This window comes from Euwallacea similis, chromosome 4 (assembly GCF_039881205.1).
Source record: "Euwallacea similis isolate ESF13 chromosome 4, ESF131.1, whole genome shotgun sequence".
NCBI classification, from domain to species: domain Eukaryota; kingdom Metazoa; phylum Arthropoda; class Insecta; order Coleoptera; family Curculionidae; genus Euwallacea; species Euwallacea similis.
This window is the reverse complement of record NC_089612.1, coordinates 2,292,428-2,310,164: the sequence shown is the minus strand read 5'-3', so window position 1 is coordinate 2,310,164 and position 17,737 is coordinate 2,292,428. Positions and strand designations below refer to the sequence as shown.

The 17,737-nt window shown below is 38.1% G+C and overlaps 7 protein-coding genes across 11 annotated transcripts; 4 read left to right on the top strand and 3 right to left on the bottom strand.

Moving 5' to 3' along the window:
• Positions 1-281: 281 nt before the first annotated feature.
• Positions 282-796, top strand: COX8 (Cytochrome c oxidase subunit 8). The gene is made up of 2 exons (XM_066389384.1): positions 282-391; positions 540-796. Exon 2 carries the CDS (start codon positions 541-543, stop codon positions 736-738), a length of 198 nt encoding a protein of 65 aa, XP_066245481.1. The 5' UTR covers positions 282-391; position 540; the 3' UTR covers positions 739-796.
• Positions 792-1,396, bottom strand: LOC136408429 (tRNA-specific adenosine deaminase 2). Its single transcript, XM_066389383.1, has one exon. It carries the CDS (start codon positions 1,394-1,396, stop codon positions 863-865), a length of 534 nt encoding a protein of 177 aa, XP_066245480.1. The 3' UTR covers positions 792-862.
• An 8-nt stretch (positions 1,397-1,404) lies between these two features.
• On the bottom strand, positions 1,405-2,452 carry Smug (Single-strand-selective monofunctional uracil-DNA glycosylase). The gene is made up of 2 exons (XM_066389382.1): positions 1,717-2,452; positions 1,405-1,662 (listed from the first exon to the last, which is right to left on the bottom strand). Exons 1-2 carry the CDS (start codon positions 2,365-2,367, stop codon positions 1,405-1,407), a joined length of 909 nt encoding a protein of 302 aa, XP_066245479.1. The 5' UTR covers positions 2,368-2,452.
• A 615-nt stretch (positions 2,453-3,067) lies between these two features.
• Art1 (arginine methyltransferase 1) lies at positions 3,068-4,799 on the top strand. Its single transcript, XM_066389379.1, has 2 exons — positions 3,068-3,189; positions 3,443-4,799. The coding sequence occupies exon 2, from the start codon at positions 3,453-3,455 to the stop codon at positions 4,521-4,523; it is 1,071 nt and encodes a 356-aa protein (XP_066245476.1). The 5' UTR covers positions 3,068-3,189; positions 3,443-3,452; the 3' UTR covers positions 4,524-4,799.
• A 1-nt stretch (position 4,800) lies between these two features.
• Positions 4,801-10,991, bottom strand: alph (alphabet). Of its 4 annotated transcripts, none has more exons than XR_010752080.1 (10): positions 10,723-10,990; positions 10,441-10,590; positions 9,563-9,798; positions 9,262-9,507; positions 8,936-9,204; positions 8,757-8,874; positions 7,346-7,448; positions 7,238-7,292; positions 7,019-7,076; positions 4,801-5,473 (listed from the first exon to the last, which is right to left on the bottom strand). XR_010752080.1 is itself a non-coding variant. In XM_066389378.1 (10 exons), exons 2-9 carry the CDS (start codon positions 10,506-10,508, stop codon positions 7,028-7,030), a joined length of 1,116 nt encoding a protein of 371 aa, XP_066245475.1. In that variant the 5' UTR covers positions 10,509-10,590; positions 10,723-10,991; the 3' UTR covers positions 4,801-5,437; positions 7,019-7,027. The 4 variants fall into 4 exon arrangements, 2 of the variants coding, with proteins under 2 accessions (XP_066245475.1, XP_066245474.1); XR_010752081.1 differs by having other exon boundaries at positions 4,801-5,437; XM_066389378.1 differs by having other exon boundaries at positions 4,801-5,437; positions 7,019-7,048; positions 10,723-10,991.
• Positions 10,992-11,069: 78 nt separating this feature from the next.
• Positions 11,070-12,184, top strand: Sec13 (secretory 13). Its single transcript, XM_066389380.1, has 2 exons — positions 11,070-11,784; positions 11,835-12,184. The coding sequence occupies exons 1-2, from the start codon at positions 11,164-11,166 to the stop codon at positions 12,138-12,140; spliced, it is 927 nt and encodes a 308-aa protein (XP_066245477.1). The 5' UTR covers positions 11,070-11,163; the 3' UTR covers positions 12,141-12,184.
• A 919-nt stretch (positions 12,185-13,103) lies between these two features.
• Positions 13,104-17,208, top strand: LOC136408424 (BTB/POZ domain-containing protein KCTD3). Of its 2 annotated transcripts, XM_066389375.1 has the most exons (13): positions 13,104-13,249; positions 13,309-13,622; positions 13,673-13,858; positions 13,908-14,111; positions 14,207-14,300; positions 14,356-14,537; positions 14,585-14,788; positions 14,845-14,961; positions 15,060-15,080; positions 16,103-16,242; positions 16,300-16,616; positions 16,666-16,847; positions 16,901-17,208. In XM_066389375.1, the coding sequence occupies exons 1-13, from the start codon at positions 13,194-13,196 to the stop codon at positions 17,101-17,103; spliced, it is 2,220 nt and encodes a 739-aa protein (XP_066245472.1). In that variant the 5' UTR covers positions 13,104-13,193; the 3' UTR covers positions 17,104-17,208. The 2 variants fall into 2 exon arrangements, with proteins under 2 accessions (XP_066245472.1, XP_066245473.1); XM_066389376.1 differs by lacking the exon at positions 15,060-15,080 and having other exon boundaries at positions 16,901-17,198.
• Positions 17,209-17,737: the final 529 nt, after the last annotated feature.

The following is a 17,737-nucleotide window of genomic DNA, read 5'->3' as shown; positions in this document are numbered from 1 at the left end:
TTGGAATGAACTCATAATTTCACACTTTAGATGAAGAAAATGGAAAGCTGCTTTTGTCATTAATCTTCATTCGAATTTGTCATTAAAGCTTCAATCGAAAATTTAATGGCATTATTTTAACGAGCCGAAAAAAAATTATTTTTGTCCCAATTTTAATTCACAACCATTTTAAGTTTGCATTTGCCTTGGAAAAAGGATAATTGCAGTAAAAGGTAAAAGACGTTTCTTCTGCGACGTTGCCGCATTACTATTTTCTCGCTTTATGGAATAGATGGTTGTGTGTTATTTCAATATGACGTAACTTCTAAAAACGTCTATTACTTAGTTTTATAAGCCCTTGGTGACTTGATTATCTAACATTTAGTTATTTTCTCAAAAAAAATTAAAAAAAGTAAGTATTTCCGTGCATTTCCGTTACGAATAACAAACCAAAATAATCCCCTAATAACCGCATCCAATGTCATCTAGTTTCCTGCTTCAACACCCGCTGAAAACTCCCATCGGAAGCTGTGCCCTTATATCTAAACGTTAACTTTTAGTATGTTCGCCGCCACTAGTTCCAAACTTGTGCAGAGGGTTGCTCAGCAGAGCAGGAATATGTCTGTGATCTCAGGGCCACCAACTGTAAGAGTCTCTTTTGCTGAGAAGGTTGCTCATGGCATGTTCATCACCATAGGACTTTTAGCAGTTCCAACCTATGTGCTAGTCAACATCAAAAACTATAGAAAATCTGGTTAAGTTCCGTGAGGTTACAATATGTAGTCACAAAAATTTACAATAAAATTTTGTTTAAGAATAGTTTATTTTCAGTCAAATAAAAAACCCTATAAACTAAAGCTAAAAATATTACAGAAAACCAAACTTAACAAGTATTCTTAACATTAATTTTAGAAGGTGGAGCATTAGGATTTTGCCCCTTATAAAACTCTTTGAGCAATTCCATTGCTTTATCAGCTTTATAACCCCCTTTAACCTTAGTTTGAGGTTTTAAAATTTTACTAACATCAAACACAGTACTTCCCCCAAACCTATCATTTCTGCACCCAAAAGCAACACTTCTAATATCTAATTGATATAGAGCTGCTGCACACATAATGCAGGGTTCAACTGTAACATAAACATCAATTTCCTGAAAAACTTCCTTGAAACTTAAATTATGATCTTTGCAGTAGGTTACAACTTGGTCAATGCAAATAATCTCAGCATGACGAGTGGCATTTTTGGTCTCATTTACCTCATTACAACCCACTGCCAAGACTGTATTTTGATACACAAAAATGCACCCCACTGGTACTTCTTTATTGGCTAGAGCTTGCCTTGCAAAATCAAATGCTTTTTCCATGAAAAACTGTTCTTGTTCACTTAAGTTTATCACAGAACTATTACTAGTGTTCATACTTGTGTTTACTCCAATTCAAAATACTTTTTAAGATTGTTTTTCTCAAGGAACTGCAGGGCCTTTTCAGGCCAATTTTGGTTGTTAATGGTACGTGGACTCGGGTGAGGCATGCACAAGATTGGAATCTTACTGCCTGTTTGTTTGAAGAGGATATGGGTGCGCTTCTCAATGTACCTTCCTATGGCGATTAAGAAATTGGGCTCCATAAGATTGATGATCTCTGAATAGTACTCATCACAAATACTCTCAAGCTCCTTACATTCCTGTAACAAAAATTTAACAACTGCAGGGAAATGAAAGTACAATCAGGCCAGTACCTTTAAGTCAGCAGGAGTGACATTGCGCCCCTGTCTGTCCATAAAAGCTAAAGGGCAGTAATTGTAAACAAAAGCATTTTTAAAAAAATTCTCAGCTGCCCCACACTGACTCTCCCAAAACTTCCAAAATCTGTCCCCACTCTGCTCTTTGCGAACACAGTCAAAGCCTTGCACAGGCCTAAATGGGCACTCATTGGGAGGCTTGGACACCTCCCCTTCAATTTGAAGCCACTCTCTAACTCGACTAGTGTCTCCAAATGGGACCCCAGTTTGGCACATACCAAAGGGACCTGGGTTCATGCCCACAAAAAGCAGCTTTTTAGGTGACTGACAATATTTGGTAAAATAGAGTTCATTAGGAGCTTTAGCATAGTCCAGAGGGTTATAAACATACTGAACAGGGAGTTTGAGGAAGTTGTGCTGATTGAGGCGATTACTGAGGTTTCTTTGAACGTCAAGGACTTGCTTTGTGAAGGGCTGCATAATCAGAGGCGATTGCTCGTCGTTGGGAAAGTATTTAGAGATTCCTTGCGACGGGGAGTTAATCACGGCGGGGTCAAAAAGGGCGGTTTGTTGGATGTCAGAGGGAGTAGTTGAACTGGCGGGTTTAGAACTTTGAGTTTGGGAATTATACAATTTTTTCCTTAACATGTTCACATGGGAAATGTGAGGAACATGCAGGAGTCGCGGATCTACTTACTATGAATCGTTAGTGGTTAAACAAACAAATTCAATTTTATTAACGAATTACATAACAAGAAAAAAAGACAGCAAATATTGTCATTCTTGTCTTTTAAATTAAGAACGGTATACTATTAGATAGTCGCAACCCGATATGTGGCAACGCCGTGGCGAATGCTATCAGAAACGTCATTATTAACCATAACTTTTAATTGAAGGAAATTGTATTTGTCTACGTCGGGGTTACAGAAATTATATAAGATATTTGCAAAATTTTCTTAGTAAAATGCAATAGTCGTAGAAAAATAAAGTAATCTCGAAGTTTCCATAAATTTCAAATAAAGAATTTAAAGTAAAATATTCTTATTTATTAATTACAAAAACTTTATTGAATTTTTGTGATTTGTTTGAATAAAACAATACGAGTTTGAATGAAATTGCAAGTCGACAAGCCAAAATAAACGATAATTGGTCATTTGAATAGATTATTAACCGTGTTGGCACGTTTTAAATTTATTATTCTTCAAAATCATTAGATTACTGCATGCACTACAATAGTGCACACACAAATCTTCGAACATTTCTACTGCACTTAGAGTACATAGATTAATTTAAATGTACTCTGCGTCAATGTCATTTATTTTTTAACTCTATCAATGTCAATATCGACAATTAAAGTTACTATACTTGTCAAAGCTTCTTCAATTTTTCTTTTTGGAGGAAACGCTGAATCTTTGTCAGTTTCGGCGCCAAGTTTTTCCTAAAAATACGATAATTAGTTCTAAAAAGCAGGTAATATTGAATTTTTTATACTGTATTAATTCCCTAGATAACGAAATTTATCTTGGTCGACCGATTTTTGACTCCCTTTAGCACGTGTTATTTCGTTACATACAACAACCGATAGTGGAAACCGGTGTAAGTTGAAAAAAACTGTTCCTTACCCGAATTTGTATGTAACAGAACCATTATATTTCTCCCTAAACATAATTTTCTCACGATTTGCTCATTTAAACACAAAAGACAATTTTAATTTTTTTCTCAGGGAAACTGCAATGGATACCATGGAAGCAGCACCTGCAACCAACCACATCGCCGAAAACCACAAAGTGGCGAGGATGGAAGACATCCCAGCTGAAGAGATGACTTCAAGAGATTACTACTTTGATTCATATGCCCACTTTGGCATCCATGAAGAAATGCTTAAAGACGAGGTGCGAACACTCACTTACCGCAACTCCATGTACCACAACAAGCATTTGTTTAATGGTAAAGTTGTCATGGACATTGGGTGTGGTACAGGGATTCTCAGCATGTTTGCTGCAAAAGCTGGAGCTAAAAAGGTGATTGCTGTTGAATGCTCGAATATCGTAGAATATGCCAGGCAGATTATTGAGTCCAATAAACTGGACCACATAATCACTATAGTTAAGGGGAAAGTGGAGGAAATCACCCTTCCAGAAGGTATTGAAAAAGTTGATATCATAATCTCTGAATGGATGGGGTATTGCCTGTTTTATGAGAGTATGTTGGACACAGTACTTTTTGCCCGTGATAAGTGGCTACAACCCAATGGTTTGCTGTTCCCGGATCGCTGCTCTTTGTTCATTACTGCCATTGAAGATCGCCAGTATAAGGATGAGAAAATTAACTGGTGGGATGATGTATATGGCTTTGATATGAGCTCAATAAGGAAAGTGGCTATAAGTGAACCTTTAGTGGATGTAGTGGACCCCAAACAAGTAGTAACAGGCCCAGCTCTAGTGAAGGAAGTAGATCTCTATACAGTGAAAAAGGAGGATTTAGATTTCTCTTCCAACTTCTTGTTAGGTGTGCGAAGGAATGATTATGTGCAAGCATTGGTCACATACTTCACAGTTGAGTTTACAAAATGTCACAAAAGAATCGGCTTCACTACAGCTCCTGATGCTCCTTACACTCACTGGAAACAAACAGTATTCTACTTTGAGGACTACATGACTGTACAGAAGGGAGAAGAGATCCACGGAGTGTTCACCATGAAGCCAAATTTGCGCAACAATCGTGACTTGGATTTCGTCATTAAATTGGATTTCAAAGGCGATCTTTGCGAGGTGCACGAAGAGAATAGGTATAGGATGCGCTAATACTGCCTCCAAGGTTGCTTGAACACCTTTGATTTTTTTATAAACTACTGATTACATCGATAGAATTGTCGTACTTTGTCTCTTGAGTTTTTGGACTTGGTGTATTGAATCCCCGTACTTACACGGTTTGTTGTGACATTCAGGAGTGGACTTAATTTTTAATGATATGATCTGTATTGCAAGTTATTTCTTTTTGTAATAACTTAATTGTAGGTACAACCCATTTAATGTACGTTCTTGCGATTGAGGATCCAGTAAAAATTTCAAAAGGCAAAAGTTTTACTTAAATAAATTTATTCCGAGTATTCTATCTTATACAGCACACACACATCCCGATTTATTTTTACGTTATTGGGGTACAGTTAAAAAATAGACCAACACTAGTTATTAGTACAGCTAGAAACAATCGTTCACAGGAAATTACTATACAATTTTGCCGGTCTCGGAACCAATTTAGTTTACTACAACGATATGCCACAATGTATTCACATACAAAAGTGTATTTCATATACATAACATGCTACCCTGTAGAGGCCAAAACACTTCATTGAAGAACAACCGGCCAACTTGGCAGCTCCGCCCTGAACAGCTTATGGGTTCTTGCAGGCAACCAGTCTTACACTTTTATAGGTTTATATGCAACAGCGTTGCTGCGAAAATTTAAGTGTAACATTTAAGGGGAATAAATAGTCCTTTATTGTCCCTCTATTGACTGTATAACAGGTAAAAACTTACTAAAAAAATTACAATTGTGCTGACACATCAAGATTACGTACTACTAACAAAATGCAGTCACCGACTAAAAGAGTAAAAAAAATTAAGTAACGAAAACACATTTTTTGTTGGTGCGATTCATGAGGATTTTGGCCCGTTGATTTAATGGCGAACGAAGGCTGTCTTCAGCTCGCTTACAACTGTAATTGTATTTATTTCCTGCAGGTCACTGTATTCTACAATAACGTGTATTTCACAATTATTAATTATACTTTTTACACATCCGACAGTTTTCGTTAAGTTTGAGAAAGTCAGTGGCAGATACAAGTTCGTGTAAAGACATTATAGAAAGGGCAGAGCGTAGAGTTACAGTTCAGTAGTCAAATTTTCTTTTGTAGGATATCCATTTACTTACAAAAACACTGTAACTGGTGAATTAAAGCGGACGTATAGAATGACACACCACATAACATAAGCATAGCATAAGAGCGAAATGCAGTTTATAAATTTGATATTGTGTTTGTCAATCTGGTTATTACGGTGTCTTGCTTGGTTACATATTTTCACCTATTTGTCTTTCGTGACACATCTTTTAAGACAGACAAGTGGAAATATTCTTGGTTAATTCGGAGCTATTTAGAATTCAGTTCATTCTTAAGTTGCAGTCTTAAGGAGCACACGTATTGAATCAAATTAGAATAGTCAACTCAGAGAAATTAGTTTAGGAAGGAAACATTTTTTTAGACAAAATGGCGAATGTCAATACATATAAATTCGACAAGTTTTCTACATTAAGTAAGTCACATTAAATTTTTGATAAAAAAAATAAATGGCACATTACGATTTGTTAAAGAAGTGAATGTCGATTCTCAATATTTTAAGCATGTTACTTTTGGGGAGAGGAATTTCAATTTGATAGAAAACGACAAAAGATGTTTTTTGCCATTACTTTAAAGGTAATTAAAGACTTATTCAAAATTACATTTTCATTTAGATAATACTTTTTTTATACATAAGCTTCTTTGAGTGATTTTAAGGCGAAAAGTTCATATAGACATAGGTCCGGTAACGTTTCGTTTTTAAGATACAGGGTGGAAAACTTTTTTCATAAAATCGTTTTTTCGTAAAAATCTTAACAATCTTTTAGCTGATTTTGTTGAAATTTGGTATTTACTTATTATTTAATATTTTTTATTAAAACAAATTGTGTACCATTTATTTAAGTGTAGTTTTAATAAAACGTTTTTCTTATTTGATTTTTCAAAAAATTCGACGTTACCCCTGTGTACACCACTTACAAAAGGAGACAAATTTCCTTTCTACTATATTTAAAGCTGTCATCAAGTTTCAACGTCATCTTAGTTCGCGTCTTCTTGTTATTTAGGAGTTTTCTTTAAATATGTAACGATTCAAAAAATTTGACACCCTATATCTTGAAAACGAAGCATTACCGGATCTGTTTCTATAAACTTTTCATCTTAGAATCGGCCCTTGAAGTATGGCCATGCACTAAATAACACGCTGTATAGTGAACGTAACCTTCTTACGATTGTGTGATTTTAACGCAAATAATGTAGTTTTTACTTTAAGACACGATTAAGGAACAAATTCGTCAAAATCATATAGCTAAAAGATTTTGCCCAACTGTACTAAATGTATTTAAGAGTTCTTGCATAAACTGAAATCTGCCGCTGTCGTCCACCTCTGTTCATTAGGCTAACAATAATTAACTTTAAAAACCAATGTACTCTGTACAAAAATATTCCCCCCTCTCTGCTTACCTATTACACTTAGTTGAACGCGTCCAAGTCCTATAAATGACAGAACAGACCATTTTTACTACAACAAAAATTACACTGTATTGGCTGCTTGTACTCATGGTTTTTAATAGAAAACGGTAGAAAAGGCAACAAAAAGACGCGGTTATTTATTTCGAGAGACATTCACAGCCAATAAAAGCCATCTTAAAAAGCGCCTGGATAATCAAAGTGGAGACTTACTGTGTCCGCCCGGTCCGGTAACAATTGTTTGTACATGCGCTCGATTAGTGCTCGTCTGGAAAAAATAGTTGCGCATAAAAACCCCTAAAAAAAGGTGCAAAAACTTACTTAGAAGGCAGCCCGCCCCCGGGAGGGAGGCCCTCGATCTCTAACGTGTCGAGTTTCGAAAGTAATTGCAAGAACTCAATGTCACTGTTCTGTTCAACGATTTCTGAAAAATACAAAAAGAAATCGGTGTCAATGAAACGCCATTGGTGCCTGCTTGAAACGTTTATTTTTATGTCAATCGCTAAAGTTAATTTAAAGGGGACCCTTGAGCAGTGACAAAGATTCGAAATATTATTGCAAGTGCGGCGATTAAAACAGGTACAAATGAGGGCACTTTGGTGGTAAATAAACACATTCGGCATAATATTTACACCTTACAATAACCTACGTTAGAGGCACTAAAATCGCAACAATTGGGCAACCGCCACACAAAGGAAGACTAGATTAATTATTGCATTATTCTTAATGCCTATTAATTAAGCTCTCGCTTATAACAATTTAGTTGGGTCTTTTTTCCTTTTAGAAGTATATCGATTAAGTACCTAAAAATCACATGAAAATCACAACAATCCATTATTGCTATTAGAGAGGGAAAATAATACTGAGTTGAGTGAATTCTAGAATTAAAGTTTGCTGGTAGAAGTGACCCTTCATAACATTAAGTTTGAAGATAACTGAATAAATTTTGCGGATTTAACGAAACCTAAATATCTGATTTAATATGATTTAGGGATATTTATAAAGTTTATATTCAATGAAAGACAGACTTTCGGCTTTAACTCACATTTAAAATTATTTATAGAAGCCTTTGGTTGCATTTTTTCCATTGAATTTAGAGGCTGTAAGCTCCTAATTTGTAGAAGATATAAGGAAAGACGCTATAATGTAATTCCCACTTATTAAAAATCCTAACTTACACTGGAATAGAGATGTTTTACCCTAAATAAAAGAAAAACAGTGAGAATTGTCAAATCTAATAAACGAGCGAGATTAAAAATTCAGAAAATGGCAAATTTTATTAGGAATGTACCAAATTTCCAACCACATTCACGTGTCAAATTGGGCAACTGTCACTGTTCTTAATTTATCGCCTGCACTCCATGACAAGTCAAGATTTTTAATAAGATAGAACAGCATATAAGCAAAAATAATGATAAACATGACGCAAATCAGCTGTTTTCTATTGTTAATGTTAAAACGTTATCTTCGAACTTTTCGCGATCACCACCAGCGTAAATGAACACAATCGACGAGGAACTGGGGAAACATAAATCTAAATAACAACGGGACACATCACAACAAATTGACTAGAATAACAATTGACTAGAACGTTGCGACCCGTCGGTCTCAACAACGACCATAAAGAAGAATCACGGGGACCGACCGGGACAACTAGAGCGGAGCCTTTAACGCGATGGAGGGCTCCGCCCTCAAAACAGGTACTCCTGGCAAGTAATATAATTGAAACAACCTTTAATGCGCCGCTCCAACGTGGCCTCTAACTCCTTTTCCGCCTGCACAGCCTCGGGATAAGGCCGTGGCGCTCCAGGGAACACCACCAGCACTATGGACATGTTATCACGACTGCCCTGAAAACCACAAAATCATTCTTTCACCTCTGCTACAGATCCCAAAGAAACCTGGACATACCTTGTACAAACAGGTATCGATAACTTGACTAGTAACCTCTCGCAGATCGTCGGTAACCTGTAGCCGACTCCTAACATACGCGCACAGGTCTTCGTTGCTCATGACGTCCCACACGCCGTCGCAAGCCAAGACCAAGAACTCGTCGACTCGGTCATCTCGCTCCTGCATGAATATCTCCGGCTCGGGGGACACCAGCTGCTCGCAAGGACCGCGCCCTTTTACGTTTTTGTACTCAAAATCGCCTAGGGCTCGGCTCACCGCCAGACTGCCTGCATGATTGCCCAAAATGTATTATAGTGTTTAAGGTGAAGTGAGGGGCAAATTACCGTTCACCCTCTGAATCATAACGCTACCGCCCGCTTTGACGATGCGGTCCCGCTCGGAGGGTAAACCAGGCTTGTGGTCCTGCGTACTAAAGGCGGGTAGACCACTGCGACAGAGCACTGCCCGCGAGTCGCCGCAGTTGGCGATAAACAGCCCTTTAGGAGAAACAAAGGCGCAGACCGCTGTGGTACCGGACTTGTCCTCACCCGAGCACATTTCAGGTAAATTACGCATTTTATCGTCCAATTCTAGAGTTCAAAGATTGAATCAATGATTGATTTTAAGCTGATGAAGAGATATTACCAAGAAATCCCTGTCGGATTCCCTTGATGACGTCTTCACTGAACTCTTCCTGCGCGACAATAGCGTCGAGAAGGTGGTCGGCGCAGTGGGCCGAGACGCGGGCACCTGCGTGCCCATCGAAGACGGCGAAATAAGACCAATCACGCAGCCGCTCGTCATCGGTTAGACCAGCACAGCGAGCTGAATGAGCGTCTTCCATTTCAACGCGCCAACCTTGCATACTGGCCACAGCATACCTGAACGTACCCCATTTAGGATCAAATTATTAATGTGCTGTTAACTTTAAAATCAAACTAAATTCCACAGAAACAAAGAATATAACCAATGCCTCTACTTCAGTATTTCTTTGAAAATGAACTTACAGTTAAAGTTGACAACACATTTATAATTTAGTGTTAAATAATTTCTTCAAATCCACATAGTTTCTAATGAAATATTTTTCTCACTACACAACCTTTTAGAATAAAACTTGTAAATTTTTGAAATACACATTATAGCAAGATAAAGTTGATTGCACAAATGATCCTTAAATAGTACCAAAATTGATTAATTTGCCTATAAGATACAAATTATGAATTTGCTGTGAAAATCAACATTTTTATAGAAATAACTGCAAGTTGTATTCCAACATTTCTCTGGAAAATATCCTGCAATTAAAGTTCACACCACATCAATAATTTCGATCTAAAGTCTTCAATTCAGGTAATATGTATCTTTCAAGACTCAACTCAAATAATTAAATATTTATTGTTTTGGCTATTGCTCAAGTTACATAAATCCTAGATGATGCTATCAAGATGAAGGCAATTACTGCTGATGCATAATCTAATAACTACAACATTAGGCTGATTGGAGACATACACACACAAGTTACTAACCTGAGTCCATTTCCCTCTCCGACCTCCTGAAACTTTTCAGTTTTTGGTTTATCGAGAAAAGCCCCCATTGCTTGTTGTTCCCCTTATTGTACACACTGTCTCACTAAAACGTCCTAACGTAGTTTCATCTTCACATCAAACTCAGCACCGCTGAAATCATAAAAGTACCCTCTTGTACATGTTGGCGCGATTGGTGCTTATGAGTACACGTGCGGGAGAGGGGGGGGGGGGCAGGCTCCAATTTAGGGGAACTGCAGGAGGCCGTTATTAAGTTGAGATTACCTGCAAAGTCCTTTCGGTTTATTGGGGAATGTATGCGGTCTCCATAATCAAATTTAACGATAAAATCCTATTTTTGTGCACAATCGACAACAAATAAATTAGAGAAATGGCGGAAATTAAACGATCTGACGCGTGCGCTCGGCTAAAAATAGATTTTTGACAGTGAGGTAATTCTTAACCAATCGTGGAAGTAATTTATCGAATGCGAAATCAGTTGACAATCGATTGCGCAATTATATTCTCTCTCTTCTTTTAAACAATGTAAAACAAAAGGAGAGATACCTCGTAGTGACAAATCTGCCATAGCAATGATTGACTTTGACGGTTTATGAACACGTCCTTCAAACCTAACCAAACTTTTTTGTTTTGCCAGATATCTTCCATAATTTTTTTATTTATCATTTACCCCATTTACAATATAAAACAGCTCCATAGCCCGAAATGGTGTCCATAATCAATTCAGTAGACACCGGCCATGAGGACATGATTCACGACGCCGAAGTGGACTATTACGGACTCCGCCTGGCCACCTGTTCCTCGGACAATAGTGTTAAAGTTTACGACATCAAAAATGGGGCTTCCACCCTCTTGGATGATCTCAAGGGACACTTTGGCCCCGTCTGGCAGATCGCCTGGAGCCACCCTAAGTTCGGCAACCTCCTTGCCTCTTGTTCTTATGACCGAAAGGTGATCATATGGAAGGAGACCAACCGCAAATGGGCAAAGTATTATGAGTACGCCAACCACGATTCGAGTGTCAATTCTGTGCAATTTGCTCCTGCCGAACTCGGTCTGATCTTGGCCTGTGGCAGCAGTGATGGCTCGATTTCAATTCTCACTTATACACCTGAGACTAACAGTTGGGATGCTAGAAAGGTCCAAAATGCCCATGCCATAGGGTGCAACTCTGTGAGCTGGGCCCCAGCAACTACCCCTTTATTTAATGGAAATGAAAGTGAACAGCAACCTTTGGTGAAGCGACTAGTTTCAGGGGGGTGTGACAATTTAGTGAAAATTTGGAGGGAAGACCGAGACCAGTGGATTGAAGAAAACAAGCTTGAGGTTAGTCAATAACTATATTGTTTGGTTGGAAATTAATTTATTTCTTTTAGGTTCACTCTGATTGGGTCAGAGATGTAGAATGGGCTCCCTCAGTGGGCATCTACCGACACACAATAGCCTCATGTTCTCAAGACCGGAAAGTTGTTATTTGGACCTCAGATGACTGCATCAACTGGAACTCAACAATATTGCATCTCTTTGATGATGTTGTTTGGAATGTCAGCTGGTCTTTAAATGGGAACATATTGGCTGTTTCAGGGGGGGATAATAAAATTTCTTTGTGGTCGCAAAATGCCGAAGGTGTATGGCAGTGTATTAGTGATGTCTCCAAGGGACAAGGACACATTAACAACTAGTTTTTCTTGAAATAGGGGCTTTTACACTGAATAAATAATTTAAAATCACTTGTGTTACATGAGTTTTAACAGTAGTTGATTAGCAGGAAGTCATATAGCATATATTATAGATTATATTTTTTATTTCTTACTAAAATTTTTTTTTTTACATCCATTTTTCAACAACAATCCTGGATCCTATCTACAATGAAAAAAATTATTGTCTATTAGCATGACAGATGTATCAACTCCTGTATATTAAATAAGACATGGCAGTAGATGATGAACCCTAAACGTAAAATGTTGAGTAAATTATTTGTTATCTAAATGCATCAAAGGTGTGCGTGGCTTGTCAGGAATAGATCAGATGTTATGAAAGGTAGAGTGACAATATCTTCTTGCCTTATATATCAGAGTTAAGTGGAACTATTGTTTTTTATTCTGCCGTCACTGTAGACTTCACCTCGTTTTGGAGGTTGGATTGGACTTGGATCACTCCATTGAGTGAGTTGGTGACATTTCCTGGATCCTGACTTTCAGTTCCCCTGCTAACAGGGGGCTCTTTGCTGCCCTTTTATCTACCTGGACATTCCTTTTTTCGTCAGCTATCTCACTCGCAGATTATTAGTTTGGAATATCGTTGGCGTTGTGGGGTGAAATCTTTATGAATGTGATCTTGTTCTTTGTAGTCTTAAGTTTCTTTTTATTATGACGAAAAGCTGCCCCCTTGTAGCCTTTGTTTTTTACCTGGCTTTCTCTAAATGTTTCTGCAAAGGTAGTTTCTCTTCCAAAGTCACACAAAAGCATATTTAAATTTTTTAAAGAAATTTAAAGACGATAACGAACGGCAGAATTGGGAATATGAAAAAAATAGGGTTATGTTATGGATTCAAGAAAATAAACTTATTGACAGTTAGGTTATAAATAACTGTCAGTGTCAGTTTTGTTTACTATCGATGAAAATACTAAAAATTTACAATTACAACAATTTTCAATGGTTTTTAAGCACGTTTCCATTGCCAAGCTTTGTCTCCATCAAACTTAAACATGTATTAACTAGAAAATATCAACAAAATGTTTCACCAGTCCTATTCTGGCGATATTTTGCACTTAAACGTAGGAGGAAAGCGGTAATAATTCCAGTTTAAATTTATAATGTAATTGACCTAATTCCCAACATATTTTCCAGATTTTCCACGTCAAGGCAAACTCTGACGCTCATTCCGGACACTTTTTTCACCGCCCTCTTAAACGGACGCATCTCTAGCCTTAGAGATGAGAAGGGTTGCATTTTTATTGACCGAGATCCTAAAGTGTTCTCAATTATCTTAAACTATCTGAGAACCCGCGAAATTGACTTACAAGGGGTCGATTTAAGGAGCCTTCGACATGAGGCCGAGTACTACAATATTGCCCCCTTGGTTCGGAGATTGATGTTGTGTGAGGAGCTGTCTCAGTCTGCCTGTGGAGATGTTTTGTTTTATGGTTATTTGCCCCCTCCTTGTGAGTGTTTGTATTTTATTTGTGACTTCATTATCTAATGAGATCCTCAGCAATACCAGTGCATGACATACAAAATGGCAGTGGGGTTCAAGTGGAGACAATAGCAGTTCATAGGGCTCGTTTGCCAGAAGGAGAGAGTGCAAGCACTGATAACAGCCAATCAGAGGCTGAGTCCAGTTCTAGTGGTAGAGATCAGGGCCAAAACCATGGGGTTGGAGCTTTCTATAAACCTCAAGGTAGTAAATTCAAACTCAAAAAACTGTAAATGGGAAATAATGTATATAGGTCATTCACGGAATTCCTCATTGGAGCTACGACTACAAGCAGGTCTTCAAGGAAGCTACAGCAGAAGTTCTCAGGATTTGCGAGGAGTCCCCAATAGAGCTCATTCAAGGACAGCTTCTTTAGACTTAAGACATGCACGTAACTCTTCTGCTGATTTAAATAAGCTTGTAAGGAATGATTTGGGGCTGGTTTTTGGGACTGCAAGTAAGTTGATGGTGATGATGGTGTTATAAAAAAAATTGTTTCGTTGTTGCTGTTAGATGCATTTAAAAAATTATAAATTAAACAATCTCTTTTAGATTCTAGCTGGGCAGATCCTCTCAGAGTGCAAATCATCAAAGCTCATCACAATTGGATTGTGGTAGCTTATGCCCATTTTGTGGTGTGTTATAGGTAACAATTTGTTCAATTTTGGAGGTCTAATGTTGTTTTAAAAGCTGTTTTTTAGGCTCAAAGACTCAAGTGGCTGGCAGCAAGTATTTACCAGCCCTCACATTGAAAGTTGCATAGAGCGCATAGCTATAAATGCCAAAATTGGCTCTAGTGAAACTTCCAAGATGGTTGCCATTTCTTATGGAAGTCAAGTGAGACTGTGGGGTATTTCTGATGCGGGTACCAGAACCAATATTGGTAAGTGTAACTAATTAAAAAGTTGTCACTTGAATTATAGTTTTCAGGCACCTTCAATTTACATGTTAGGGTCGAGTATTTGTTCTTCATTGGCAGCCAATTGGTGGCCCTATCCCCTTTAGGGAAATTGGGGGTGTGGCATGCCATGACCCAGCATTGGCAGACTCAAGATGTCATGCCCATTGCTTCATTCGACACTGCAGGCTCAATTTTGCTGCTTGGATGCAACAATGGATGCATCTACTATATAGGTCTATTGTGTATGAACATTAAAACACACTTTCCTTACAAAAAGCTTCTTTTTTAGACATGCAGAAATTTCCTTTGAGAATGAAGGACAATGATCTTCTGGTTACAGAGCTCTATAGGGATCCCAATAATGATACTGTGACTGCTATCTCAGTCTATTTGACACCAAAGACAAGTAAGTAGTGTGCCAAATAAAGTTTTATTGCATTGGCTGAGTAAATAGTTTAATGTAGATATTGAGCTCTGTAACTTAGGCCTTGTGTTTCATGCCAGCTTCAGAGAGAGGTCGGGAAGGTATGCGTTCCATTCGAAAGCTTTCACCATGATTACACTATGACACTTTTAATTAATTATAATAACAAAAGAACTAGTGGGAGGGATTTTTGTGTAGTACTGGTAATTTCCCAAATTTGAAGTAAATTCTTAAAAACTCATGCACCCTCATGAAAATGTAACAATGCACCCTTCATTTGTTTTAAAATCGTGTTATACAGGATGAATCAGGATTAAACGGCCATACGGAAATTATGCATAGGGAATTTGATTTTAAGCAAGAAAGTTTTAATAAAAATGTATCTGCAAATGCTTGCTAAGAGCACTCCCACCAAAAAATCAATTTCTGGTAGTAATCTTTGAAGGACTGTAGCGCTCTTAACAAGCATTTGCGGATACGTGTTTATTAGAACTTTCTTGCTTAAAATCATTTTTCCTATGCAGGATTTACTTATGGTGGTTTAACTGTGACTCATCCTGTATAGTGTATATATATTTTACCAGTTCAAGTGGAAACGTAGGGATTGTGCAAGTGGAAAAAAGATTGCACAAGTTTAATATGCCTCAGATAAAGAACTCGAAGGCAGCGAAATCGATGTTAATCTAAACAGAAATGAAGACACCGGTCAGACTGACTCCGCCCACTTCGTTGGTCTTTGTCAGAGGCATATTAAATTTAATGCGATCCTTCTTCCACTTGCACAGTCCCTATTTTTACAACTGAACTGGTGATACGTATATACGTATTTAAAATAACAATGTTGCCAGTGTTGTTTACTTTTAGTAATTTTCATATAATTTTTAACTGCTTTTATTTGCACTAATATTGTTATACTGAGTGAGAACAGAAATACTCTGTATTGTCATTTGGTAGATCTAGAGATACATCATCTATGAATATTCTATGCAATGTCTTAAAGTAGCTGCACATTTTTGCTGGTATACAACACAAGACACCAAGCTACCAGACAATTCTCGTAAATTAATACACATTTTTCATTAAAAAAATTTCAAATCAAAGTGTTTTATGTGGCTCTCCTTAGATCTGTGTGGAAATTGGATCGAAATAGCCTATGGAACGACCTCAGGAGCAGTTAGAGTCATCGTGCAACACCCTGAGACTGTGGGCCACGGCCCGCAGCTCTTTCAAACTTTTACTGTTCACCAGAGCAAAGTTACCAAGGTCTTAATTTATTAATTAATGTCTACTCAAAAGTTCTGACTTGGCCATTACAAATAGGTAACTTTATCTGAGAAATACTTAGTTTCGGTGTGCTCAGAATACAATCACGTGCGCTCCTGGCGCGTAACTCGCTTCCGAGGTATGCTTAGCACTCAACCAGGCTCAGCTCCTGAAGCCTCGTTTAAGATTGTGGCTCTCGAAGCGGCAGAGCCCTCTTTAGGGGCTTTGGGCGCTTCCGGGGGTTTGACCTCAGCCTCCATCGCCGGCAACGATTGCGGGCCCTTTGGCGAGCAAGACGACGAGCAAGTATTTGTTCAGAAGGTGGTACCAGACGCTGATCAGCTCTTTGTGCGATTGGCCAGCAATGGCAAAAGGTCTGGATCAATTGGACGTCCTTAACTGTATAATTCAGTGAGTTTGTAGGGTGTGCGTCATTAAAGCCGTGGACGGCAGCACTGTAAGCGCTTTCTGTGTGCACGAGTGTGAAGGTTCTAGTAGGATGGGCTCACGTCCGCGCAGGTTTATTTTTACCGGCCACTCCAATGGTTCCATACAAATGTGGGATCTAACAACCGCACTTGATCTCTGCTATAAGACTGATATTGGTGAGCGAAAATCTCTTTAAGTGTGAGCTAAAAGAACACTAGAATTGGTCTAGAAAAACCCGATGGTGGACCGAGTCCCACAGAACTGTTGCGCATGCTCGACCAATGCGACATAAGTAACAGTTTGTGTTCGACGCCGTGCATGTCGCCCTGTCCCTCTCTAGCTGCAGCTGCTCGTCTCAAAGCCTGCAACGTCGCCTTCTTGAATCAGCAGCTACATGTGCAGGACAGCGATAGGAGTAGCGGTTCTATGTGATTGGATGACACGGCCGGCTGTGGCAACAGTGCAATTAACTACTTTTTAAGTGCAATGGAGTTGATATAAATATGTTCTAAATATTTAAGGCGGATTGTTTTTTCTTTTATTTTGTTATGACAGGTTTCAACGCAGTTTTGAAAACTCTCAGCGATTGAGATGAGTTTCAAAATGTTTTGCATGTTATACTCTACTTGTGTGTGAGGCGTTGTTCCCAAACAAAATGAAAGAAAAACTCACTTGATACAAAAATTTCGATAATTTACCATCATTGTGGTTTAGGCTCAAAGTGGTAATATATTGTTCATTTACGATATCTTTTTTTTAATTTTTTCAATCATAGAGCCATATAAACGAGGTAATGTAATCCTACGAACCCAAACCCACTAAACACGGAGGTTCCTCAATTTGAAAGGTTTTCTATGAAGTCTTAATTCTTAATGTGTGCTATTAATATGCATCTGTAAATGCCTTTACCATATAGGATCTTCATAGTGTCTATTGCTTGCTCACTACTGGTGAAGTGACGTCAATTGGTTTGATTCAATAAATCACGTATTGCAGGACGTTACAAGACAACTGACTACTAATATACCATACATTTACATAGTCAAAATGCAGGGTGTTGCAAATA

What these genes read in the sequence shown, in the direction of transcription:
- COX8 (XM_066389384.1), top strand. Translation starts at nt 541, where the DNA reads ATGTTCGCCGCCACTAGTTCCAAACTTGTGCAGAGGGTTGCTCAGCAG.
- LOC136408429 (XM_066389383.1), bottom strand. Translation starts at nt 1,396, where the DNA reads ATGAACACTAGTAATAGTTCTGTGATAAACTTAAGTGAACAAGAACAG.
- Smug (XM_066389382.1), bottom strand. Translation starts at nt 2,367, where the DNA reads ATGTTAAGGAAAAAATTGTATAATTCCCAAACTCAAAGTTCTAAACCC. An exon ending in TCACTCCTGCTGACTTAAAG is followed by an intron (nt 1,663 to 1,716) that starts GTACTGGCCTGA and finishes TTTTTGTTACAG; the next exon opens with GAATGTAAGGAGCTTGAGAG.
- Art1 (XM_066389379.1), top strand. Translation starts at nt 3,453, where the DNA reads ATGGATACCATGGAAGCAGCACCTGCAACCAACCACATCGCCGAAAAC.
- alph (XM_066389378.1), bottom strand. Translation starts at nt 10,508, where the DNA reads ATGGGGGCTTTTCTCGATAAACCAAAAACTGAAAAGTTTCAGGAGGTC. An exon ending in AATCCGACAGGGATTTCTTG is followed by an intron (nt 9,508 to 9,562) that starts GTAATATCTCTT and finishes TTTGAACTCTAG; the next exon opens with AATTGGACGATAAAATGCGT. An exon ending in TATGATTCAGAGGGTGAACG is followed by an intron (nt 9,205 to 9,261) that starts GTAATTTGCCCC and finishes GCAATCATGCAG; the next exon opens with GCAGTCTGGCGGTGAGCCGA.
- Sec13 (XM_066389380.1), top strand. Translation starts at nt 11,164, where the DNA reads ATGGTGTCCATAATCAATTCAGTAGACACCGGCCATGAGGACATGATT. An exon ending in TTGAAGAAAACAAGCTTGAG is followed by an intron (nt 11,785 to 11,834) that starts GTTAGTCAATAA and finishes TATTTCTTTTAG; the next exon opens with GTTCACTCTGATTGGGTCAG.
- LOC136408424 (XM_066389375.1), top strand. Translation starts at nt 13,194, where the DNA reads ATGTTTCACCAGTCCTATTCTGGCGATATTTTGCACTTAAACGTAGGA. An exon ending in TGGTTATTTGCCCCCTCCTT is followed by an intron (nt 13,623 to 13,672) that starts GTGAGTGTTTGT and finishes TGAGATCCTCAG; the next exon opens with CAATACCAGTGCATGACATA. An exon ending in GCTGGTTTTTGGGACTGCAA is followed by an intron (nt 14,112 to 14,206) that starts GTAAGTTGATGG and finishes AATCTCTTTTAG; the next exon opens with ATTCTAGCTGGGCAGATCCT.